Source organism: Labrus bergylta, chromosome 8, assembly GCF_963930695.1.
Source record: "Labrus bergylta chromosome 8, fLabBer1.1, whole genome shotgun sequence".
Lineage (NCBI taxonomy): Eukaryota > Metazoa > Chordata > Actinopteri > Labriformes > Labridae > Labrus > Labrus bergylta.
The window spans coordinates 28,090,368-28,101,168 of NC_089202.1; the positions used below are offsets into that span (position 1 = coordinate 28,090,368).

Here is a 10,801-nt window from a genome sequence, read left to right on the forward strand (position 1 = left end):
AAACACATGTCACGGTGAAGGCCTCAGAAATCTAATGCGAGTGTGTGTCCAACTTTAGTGTATTTACAAGTTTACAGCACTCACATATTATTATTAATTATAATAATAATAATAATAATAATAAAAACAACTAAAAAAATCAACAGTAACATCTGTGAACACACTGTAACTAGCTCATGTACAAGGGAGGGGGCAAACCACTGCTGAGCAAATAAGGGAAGACAACTGTATCCCCTGCTTCTCCTGTATATCCTAATCCTGCTTTGTCTGTCTTTGGGAACAGTGATGAGACAGGAAGAGAAACAGCATGAAACTGCCTCAAGATTGAATTATGCATGCCTCCATCTGCTGACAGAGAACAAGTCTGTCAGGCCTCCTCAGTGTCACCACACACACAGATACATACACAGCTCCCTTTACTCACGGCAGATCTATAGTTCATCGGCCTGCTGCGTCTATAACAAACACAATCCCTCAGGTTAAGTGTGCCATTCACTTCACTCTGCTGCACCGCGCTTCATCCTCGAGGAATTGGCTGATTTAAGGGCAAGCACGATGCCTGCATGCATCGGTGTTCTCAGCAGGACTGTTGTTCCTGAATATCCATATATGGCTGATCTTATTTATACCTCTTGGTGGTGACAATTAGATACTAAGAGATTCATTTTACTTATTTTCTTGAATCTTCTTTATCCTCGAATGAGGAAGGGGGAGGCAGGCTTGTTCGACTTTGAACTGATTTGAATCCTTGAAAAAAAAAAAAAAAAAAACACAAGTCTGGGTGGAGAAATGTGATCGAGTAGCCAAAGGATGTTTTCATTATTATTTTATTCACACATGAATAACAGGACTAAGTAAAAATAAGAATGTGAGGGAGAATTGCCGGAAAAACCCTCCGGGGGCTTGTACAGTGGCAGAGTGACAAAACAAATGAGAACAGTATTTGGCATCAATGAATCCATCCTAAGTACCATTGAGTCACGTCACAACAGAAACCTCACTTAAGGGATTCCACAAATAAGAAAGTGCTTCTGAGACTGCGGGGCGACATAAGAGGGTCATGACTAAATCGTTGGCCAGAGCCCTCTTTGAAATCTGATTGGCCACCACAGGTGCCAAGCTACAAAAAATACTAGATTCTGATTTGCTATTTGCCTTGTCAGAGGCGGGATTTATGTTACAATCAACTATTTGGGCTGTGATGCAACAGGCTGGTGCACATTTCCTTTTGTTAAAAGTTTACATTGTGACTTTAGACACAAAACTTCTCCTTGAGTCCTTCAAGTTAGCTGCAATTTAAATCCTATACTCTTTGTGCCTTAGTTATTATCCAGGAAACATCTGTGGGATGATGGGTGGGGGGTGGGTGATGGCGGGGAAGGGTTGTTGTAATACATCAGTTATTGCTGTTACTGCCACAGGAGTCTGTTTATTTGTATTGCTCTGTACCTTACTGTATTCTATGTGGTAATGTATATTGTGCCTGCCCAACCCTTCTTTCTCGTTTTTTTTTTTTTATGGTTTGTAAAACTCAATAACAGTATTTTGAATGGAAAGAATATCATGTATATATAATTTTTTTACTTTACAAAGTGAAACAACAGAGTGGCAAGATTTGCATAGGCTTGTGTCAAGGGCTAAATTAAATTACTATTCAAGCTGACAAGGTTTCGTTGTTATGGAAGTACGTTAAGAAGAGTTCCTAGGTTTTAAAGTTTGTTTTCTAAGAGCCACTGACAGAAAAACGTAGCATCTCCAGTTGGAGACAGGATGTTACATCCCGAAGCCAATGGCCAAGCAGGGACGAGGCAGCCTCTTTCCACTTTAGCAAGATTGCACGTCTAGCCATCAGCAGAGCAAAGGCAACCCGGTGCTCCGCTGATGTCAGGTGTTGGTCATCTACACCAGCAATGCCAAACAAGCACTAAATGACTACAGGCCTGTTGCCCTGTTCAACCTGCCCCAGGAGCTGCTGATCATGCTTTAGACTGCTATCATCAGGATCTGCAACCAAACTGGGCAGACACAGACTGCAACGGACTATAAGGACTGCAGAAAAAATCATTGGTGTCGACTTGCCCCCCATCCAGGGCTTATACCAGTCCAGGGTCAGGAAACGGGCAGATTGCATCACTGCAGACTCCTCACACCCTGGACACAAACTTTTCAAACTCCTCCCCTCTGGCAGGCGTTACATATGACTGTACGCCAAAACAACCAGACATAAGAACAGTTTCTTCCCTGGGTCTATAGTTTTATATAATATTTTAGATAGAGTATGGAAGACATCTGTCCAGAATTCTGATAGGCGACGACAAAACCAGTACATGTGGATCAGAGTAGCATCACCGTTTTTTGCATTTATCGCAAGCGGGAGTTATACCAGGGTAGATGCGAGCTAATTTTGACCTTAGACATGAGATGAGAGATGAGATTCAACTTTATTGTCATTACACATATACAAGTATAGAGTAACGAAATGAGGTTTGGCATCTCACCAGAAGTGCAAATAAGCAGAAAGTGCAAGAGTCTGTGCTATGTACAGTAATTACAAAATTTACAGATGTAGACTAAAAAAAGTGAATTATTAGGTATATCTGGATGGCTGGATGTGGGCCCTATGGACCACCCTGAATTGCCGAAGGCAATGCCATGCGCAGATTGAAGACTTTTGTGTTGATAGAAGAGGAGAGTCCCACTGATCATCAGATATATGTCCTAAGTCTCGTTCCCATTCTGCCCTAATCTTGTCCAGAGGTGAACAAGTCAACATCGAGATGTTACTATACAATTTAAACAGTGCACCTCTAGACAGTGGGTTAAAGGAAAGAAAGAAAAGCATCAACAGGGTTGGTGTCAGGTTCTGAAGGGAAACAAGGTAGGTTTGAACGAATATATTGTCGGGCCTGCAATATCAGAAGAAATATGTTTGCATTTCTCAGATAGTTGATTAAAAGAAACAAAGCATCTATCTTTAAATATGCCTTTAAAATATCTGATGCCTTCCGGTGCCAAATCGTAAAAGTTTGGTCAGATGATTGGATGCGACTGGGCTCAGGAGGGAAAAGTCACACACACGCGCACACACAAAGCCAAACCTCCTGGTTGAGGGATGACCAACTCTACCACTGACCCACAGAGTCACTGCTAACAAGAGGACATCTCAAAAGTTCTGATAAACATGCTCACGGTTTCCATGAATAACAACAGTTGGTTCAGTAAGTGGTTCTACATTCACATAGTTATCTTCCTCTTCACTGGTTTCTTCTACACTGAAACAGACCTCCTTGTCCTTTCTAAAACGTGAATTTAGGCCTAATTCTTCATAATCGTCATCATCAAATTTGCCTGGTTCCTCATAAATATTGTCCTCATCCACTGATTCTGTTTCCTCTTTGAGATTCTTCTTGGTTTTCACCGGATCCATATTCACATTATCTGCATCACCGTTGCTATACTTTCCAACTCTGACAGCCACTGAAACAGAAGTATTGGAGCAATGTGTGAGTTATGAATGATCTTTGGAGAAAGTGTGTATTCATAATTGGGAAACTGTGTGTCCTGGTGATTACATTTGCTGTGGACCAGGGTTGGCTGCTCTGCTTGCTGTCTTCTCCTGCAGACCAGAAAGATCACCACCAGCAACAGTACCACCAGCAACAGTACCAGCACCACCAGCACCACCAGCACCACCGGCAACTGCAAGAAGCTTTCAGCTACTGGGTAGTCCATCAGTGACCCTGGGAGGGAAAAGCATTTGATTCATTAATCTATCTAACCACTCAGCATTCCCTAGTCTAATGTACTTCTCATGTACAACCACCAGATATACAATTCCTTAACCAAGCATCACATGAACACACCTAATTTGGTTTCACTATATTGAAAGACTGAAATTCCAACTCACTTACGGCAACAAATTATGCCATGAATAAATAAAGTTCTTTGAATTAAATTGACTTGAATTGAACTGAATGTTGTTACTTTATCGAATCGAAAAGTTGGTGTTAACCACCAGTAAGTTAATATGACACTCAATGCTTTGTGCAGGCATTGATCTTCTCTTACTTTGACCAAGTCTGTGTGGCAGGGCTGCCAGTTGACACCTTGCAATGGTCCAAACTGCTACTTGCTTTTAACTAATGTTATGGAGACCACACTTTAGATGAATGAATTGGGAATCGGAGGGTCGCCGGTTCAAGTCCCGGCACCGATCAAGTCCAGAAATTGGTTTTGGTAGCTGGAGAGGTGCCAGTCCACTTCCTGAGCACTGCCGAGGTGCCCTTGAGCAAGGCACCATACCCCAAAACTGCTCTGGAGCACTTGCTGTTGGCAGCCCCCTCACTCTGAGACCTCTCCATTAATACATGTCCATATGGATCCTGTTTGTGCGTCTGTGTGTATTTTGGCCTATGTTTGTGTAGCATTTTCATTAAACAGAGTGTAAAACTGAATTTCCCCTCGAGGGATTAATAAAGTATAAATTATTATTATTATTAAGATCTTAATTTGCATATTCTGACAAGACAGAATCGTCTGTATGGAAATTACCAACTATTAAGTAGTCATTTGGTGAAGTCCCTTGTTAAGTATAATGAATATTAATTGAATAAAGGACACAACATTTTAAATCTTTAAAAACCAATGTATGTTTAATGTTGGTATTCACTTTATCTGAGTTTTATTATAACTTCCCTCTGAGCTTAAAAGTGTTGCTAAAGTTGATGATACCAATACTATCACATATCCTGCTAGCCGCAGCAGTTATAGCATTTTTAGATGTCTTGCACCAAATGAAGAGGAGCAGGAGAGGGTTCAAACCTCACAAATACACCAAAGTGATTACACTGACTTTTTCTTTGTAAGAGTTTGGGGTTGGTATCTTGATAACTTTAATTACAGCATCAATGTATAAGAAATTAAAAACTGGCCAGGCCTTGCTCGAAAAAGAGGTCATTTATGGAGGCTGGTCTTCCAAGCGGGCAGCCCGGGTTCAAATCCAGCCTGTGTCTCCTTTCCCGCATGTCATTTCCCACTCTCTCTCTCCCTGATTTACGACTCTATCCACTGTCCTATCTCTCAATTAAAGGCTCAAAATGCCCAAAAATAAATCTTAAAAAAAAAACTATGCATACCAGAACAGATCACTCCAGCATCCTGATCATGTTCACAGTCGTGATTCTGATATCCTCTGTGCTGACAGTCCGAAAGAAACCTTTCACTTCCTGAACAGGCCACTTCATCCAGCAAGATCGGGTCAGTTCCTTCACCAAAAACGGCACCTCCAGGAGCCCTCAGTGCTGTCCCACAGTTCAGCTGTCTGCACACCACCTCAGCAGCTCTTAAGTCCCACTCATCATCACAAACTGTTCCCCAGGTACTGCCAGAGAAGATTTCAACTCTTCCAGAGCACTGAGTAGATCCAAACCCAGCTAATCTGAGCTCAGCACCTGAGAGTTGATCACAGAAGAAAAAAACATTGCAAGATGAAACATGTCATTCTTTTCTTAATGGGTCATGTGAAAAACTGTTTTGGAAGTCAAGTGTGGAGAAAAAAAAGAGATTAATTTACAAATATTGTGTCAACAAATGACTCTTGTTATTTTGCTCTCAAATTTTAAAAGCACGCTGCCGAATGTGGTCACCAGCTTTTACATATTAAAACGTTCCTGCAGGCTGCACATGCACCAAAGACAGAAAAAAGGGAGGTTGATTTACAGAAAAGCACACTTGATTTTAAAATATTGATTATAAAATGTTCTCACGTGAGCAGACCACGCCAGCATCCTCATCGTGTGTACAGTCGTGATTCTGATATCCATCGTGCTGACAGTCTGAAAGAGACCTTTCACTTCCTGAACAGGTCACATCATCCAGCAAGATCGGGTCAGTTCCTTCACCAAAAACGACACTTCCAGGAGCCCTCAGTGCTGTCCCACAGTTCAGCTGTCTGCACACCACCTCAGCAGCTCTTAAGTCCCAATGATCATCACAAACTGTTCCCCAGGTACTGCCAGAGAAGATTTCAACTCTTCCAGAGCACTGAGTAGATCCAGACCCAGCTAATCTGAGCTCAGCACCTGAGAGTTGATCACAGAAGAAAAAAACATTGCAAGATGAAACATGTCATTCTTTTCTTAATGGGTCATGTGAAAAACAGTTTTGGAAGTCAAGTGTGGAGGTTAAAAAAGAGATTAATTTACAAATATTGTGTCAACAAATGACTCTTGTTATTCTGCTTTCAAATTTTAAAAGCACGCTGCCAAATGTGGTTACCAGCTTTTACATATTAAAACGTTCCTGCAGGCTGCACATGCACCAAAGACAGAAAAAAGGGAGGTTGATTTACAGAAAAGCACACTTGATTTTAAAATATTTGATAAAAAAATGTTCTTACGTGAGCAGATCACTCCAGCATCCTGATCGTGTGTACAGTCGTGATTCTGATATCCATCGTGCTGACAGTCCAAAAGAGACCTTTCACTTCCTGAACAGGTCACTTCATCCAGCAAGATCGGGTCAGTTCCTTCACCAAAAACGACACTTCCAGGAGCCCTCAGTGCTGTCCCACAGTTCAGCTGTCTGCACACCACCTCAGCATCTTCTAAGTCCCAATCATCATCACAAACTGTTCCCCAGGTACTGCCAGAGAAGATTTCAACTCTTCCAGAGCACTGAGTAGATCCAGACCCAGCTAATCTGAGCTCAGCATCTGAGAGTTGATCACAGAAGAAAAAAACATTGCAAGATGAAACATGTCATTCTTTTCTTAATGGGTCATGTGAAAAACTGTTTTGGAAGTTAAGCGTGGAGGGAGGGTAAGAGATTAATTTACAAATTAATTACAATTATTTTTCCTGCAGGCTGCACATGCACCAAAGAAAAAAAAAAGTGAGGTTGATTTACAGAAAAGCTACGGTGGCCGGTAGGGGTCAAACGCTCAGCAACTGATGAAACGACATACATTTAGAAAAACGCGCAGCATATATAGAAACGTTGCACATTCAAAAGCAAATGCAAACTACCACAACAAATGCAAAGGCTGAAACGTGCTGCAAAGACACAAACGTGCTGCAAAGACACAAACGTGCTGCAAAGACACAAACGCGCTGCAAATAGGTAAAACAACTGCATAAGCATCAACCGCGCTGCAAGTACAGAAACGAAACTTCAGTCAAAACACACACAACCAGAAAATAACTGCAAACACAGAAACGCTGGTTCACCGGGGTTCTGCCCCACTTTCTATTATAGGCAAACACGACTTAATAACATGTAGGGGGGAAAAACACAAGTTTGAGAAATGAGGTCTTGTTGAGCGGTAGCTTTGCTAAGTTGGCTGCCCGGCTACCGGCACCGTTGCCCGGCTTGAGTAGGCTACGGGACTTCCGTCTGCCAGGATTCTGAACTTGTCAGGCCCAGGGCAGAGGGCTCTCTGTGGGTGAAGTGTCAGTGTTTGATGACAGGGAGAATGTTAAACTGTTGCAAAGAGATGAGTAGCGAGTTCAACCCGGACACCGGGGATGGCGAAAGCACGAAGTGTCAGGCTGGGAAAGCGGGTGCAGAGGGATGAGCTGCAGCTGGAGCTCACAGCCCCAGAGCTAGCACTAGCTCCAGGCATCCCGCGGCTGCAGCCACAGACCCACACTCGGCTCTCGTCCCCGATGTCAAAATCCCGGTCTGACTTGCTTTATCTCTGCGTTTCAGTAACATTGAAGTTCTCCTGTGTCTTTCAACAATACAACTCCCATATCTAAACATAACTTTCTGTTCCTAGCTGTCTCTCTTACTCTATCCCGTAAATAAACCAAAATAAACAGTTCCACAGCGCCCCTACAGGCCTGGAGCACTTCCGTTTAAGTATTAACTTGCAGCGTTTCTGTGTTTGCAGTTATTTTCTGGTTGTGTGTGTTTTGACTGAAGTTTTGTTTCTGTACTTGCAGCGCGGTTGATGCTTATGCAGTTGTTTTGCCTATTTGCAGCACGTTTGTGTCTTTGCAGCACGTTTGTGTCTTTGCAGCACGTTTGTGTCTTTGCATTTGTTGTGGCAGTTTGCATTTTCTTTTGAATGTGCAACGTTTCTATATATGCTGCGCGTTTTTCTAAATGTATGTCGTTTCATCAGTTGCTGAGCGTTTGACCCCTACCGGCCACCGTAAAAAGCACACTTGATTTTAAAATATTTGATAAAAAAACATTTCTTACGTGAGCAGACCACGCCAGCATCCTGATCGTGTTTACAGTCGTGATTCTGAGAGCGATTGTTCTGACAGTCCGAAAGAAACCTTTCACTTCCTGAACAGGTCACATTATCCAGCAAGATCGGGCCAGTTCCTTCACCAAAAAGGGCACTTCCAGGAGCCCTCAGTGCTGTCCCACAGTTCAGCTGTCTGCACACCACCTCAGCATCTTCTAAGTCCCATTGATCATCACAAACTGTTCCCCAGGTACTGCCAGAAAAGATTTCAACTCTTCCAGAGCACTGAGTAGATCCAAACCCAGCTAATCTGAGCTCAGCATCTGAGAGTTGATCACAGAAGAAAAAAACATTGCAAGATGAAACATGTCATTCTTTTCTTAATGGGTCATGTGAAAAACTGTTTTGGAAGTCAAGTGTGGAGAAAAAAAAGAGATTAATTTCCAAATATTGTGTCAACAAATGACTCTTGTTATTTTGCTCTCAAATTTTAAAAGCACGCTGCCGAATGTGGTCACCAGCTTTTACATATTAAAACGTTCCTGCAGGCTGCACATGCACCAAAGACAGAAAAAAGGGAGGTTGATTTACAGAAAAGCACACTTGATTTTAAAATATTTGATAAAAAAATGTTCTCACGTGAGCAGACCACTCCAGCATCCTCATCGTGTGTACAGTCGTGATTCTGATATCCATCGTGCTGACAGTCCAAAAGAGACCTTTCACTTCCTGAACAGGCCACATTATCCAGCAAGATCGGGTCAGTTCCTTTACCAAAAAGGGCACTTCCAGGAGCACTCTCTGCTGTCCCACAGTTCAGCTGTCTGCACACCACCTCAGCATCTTCTAAGTCCCACTCATCATCACAAACTGTTCCCCAGGTACTGCCAGAGAAGATTTCAACTCTTCCAGAGCACTGAGTAGATCCAAACCCAGCTAATCTCAGCTGAGAACCTTAAAAGAACATATAGAAGAACACACACACAGATCTTTGTTTTTTTGTTGTTTCAAAAACTGCTTCTGAAAGACACCTTGAACATTTCACACTTGTTATTCTGCTCTTCAGTTCAAACAGCATGCAGCAGGGTGTGGTTACCATCTAGCCGCACAGCAGCCGAGCCGTCAGCACACCACCATAACATTGTTTTAAATCCAGCCCAACTAATCTGATCTGACCAACGACGAGTTTTAGGGCAATCTTAAAGAAAAAAAAAAGTCATACATTTATGAGATTTAAAACTCGTAAATTTAGGAGAATAAAGTTATAAATTTACAAGATTAAATTCGAACAATAATTTAAATTAGGCTATGTAAATTATTATTCTAAAAGGTTGTATCAAAAGAGCAGCCATCGGCCTGTGTGAAAATGTTGAAAGGAGAACCCTTAAAGCCTTTTCCTCTGCCACAAAAGAGACAATTTCCTCCCAGTCAGTGTGGTTCTTTCTTCCGAGAAGCCCCAGTTTCTTGAAATGTTCTTTTCAGGGTCCTGATACTTATGACAATGTGATGATGATGTGCGAAAAGAATGTGTAGTTTTATATCTGAAACCTCTATCAAAGTATAACTTCAAAAGATGCTCCACGTTTGCCATTTTTGAACAGGCGGCTGCTCTTCTGATATAACTATAGACTAAAATAACAACATTAATCTTGTATATTTATGACTTTATACTCATAAATTTACGAGATTAATCTTGAAATTTTAGATTCTTTTTTTTCTTTAACGTGGACCTAATCCTCCATCGTACTGAACACCTTTCAGGCACAATAGACTGAATACAGGCTATAGTATCCTTGTGAAAATGAAGTAATTCAATAAAATAGGACTGACCTGTGGCAGTCAAAGAAGAGGTCCAGAGTAAAGCCACTATAGAAGAGAAGAAAGTGCAGACATATAAAAGTCATTTTTCTCCCAACTCTCTCTCAATATTTGAATTAATTGAGTATAATAAAGTGAGTAACTATTCTGTTAACCTGCTTTCAAATGTTAAATATTAGAAAAATGCGCCTTACCCAGGGTCAAGTAAAGGTGTCTCTGTTGTATGCTCCTCATGGCTGATGCATAGGGTGCATGTATCATTATGAAAGGACAGACAGAAAGTGACTTTACAAAAGCCCACAGACAGACTTCACTGTTTTTTCTGAAATACTTCCTCTTTATAGTGCTGATGGTTTTTTTTTTTTAAAGAGGACATATTGTACACCTTGTGCACCTTTTCAAACAGTCTCCCTGTGGTCTAAATGAAACATGTGTTCTGTGCTTTGGTCAAAATATAACATGATTCAAGCACCAGAGGAGGTTTGTGACCCTGTATAAACCAGCTCTCTCAGAACGCTCCGTTTTGGTGTGTGTGTCTCTTTAAATGCAATGACCCCCCCCCTGAGTTTTCCTGGTAGACATCACTCCTCTGTAACGAGAATAAAGAGGAGCAAATTTGACACAGTGTCCGTAGACACTCAAGTTGCCCAAATATATGTTCAAAAACATTGTGCAAGTGGATTTTTGTCCCCTTTAAACAAAAAGTACTGTTCAGTAGAACTCAGCAGCTTAAAGTGGTTTAAGTTTACACTTTTCTTTTTTTGTCTGTTAAATTAATTTTAAAAG

At 41.6% G+C, this 10,801-nt stretch overlaps 1 protein-coding gene across 2 annotated transcripts; it reads right to left on the bottom strand.

Moving 5' to 3' along the window:
* Positions 1-809: 809 nt before the first annotated feature.
* LOC109986373 (deleted in malignant brain tumors 1 protein-like) lies at positions 810-10,304 on the bottom strand. Of its 2 annotated transcripts, XM_065958316.1 has the most exons (9): positions 10,210-10,304; positions 10,028-10,063; positions 8,837-9,151; positions 8,206-8,520; positions 6,398-6,712; positions 5,766-6,080; positions 5,136-5,450; positions 3,573-3,740; positions 810-3,477 (listed from the first exon to the last, which is right to left on the bottom strand). In XM_065958316.1, exons 1-9 carry the CDS (start codon positions 10,274-10,276, stop codon positions 3,164-3,166), a joined length of 2,160 nt encoding a protein of 719 aa, XP_065814388.1. In that variant the 5' UTR covers positions 10,277-10,304; the 3' UTR covers positions 810-3,163. The 2 variants fall into 2 exon arrangements, with proteins under 2 accessions (XP_065814388.1, XP_065814389.1); XM_065958317.1 differs by lacking the exon at positions 6,398-6,712.
* Positions 10,305-10,801: the final 497 nt, after the last annotated feature.

Excerpts from the sequence above, each read along its gene's own strand:
- LOC109986373 (XM_065958316.1), bottom strand. The coding sequence starts at position 10,276 with ATGATACATGCACCCTATGCATCAGCCATGAGGAGCATACAACAGAGA. Across the intron at positions 9,152-10,027 it reads CTCTTCTTTGACTGCCACAG|GTTCTCAGCTGAGATTAGCT; the intron begins GTCAGTCCTATT and ends TGTTCTTTTAAG. Across the intron at positions 3,478-3,572 it reads AACCCTGGTCCACAGCAAAT|TGGCTGTCAGAGTTGGAAAG; the intron begins GTAATCACCAGG and ends CTTCTGTTTCAG.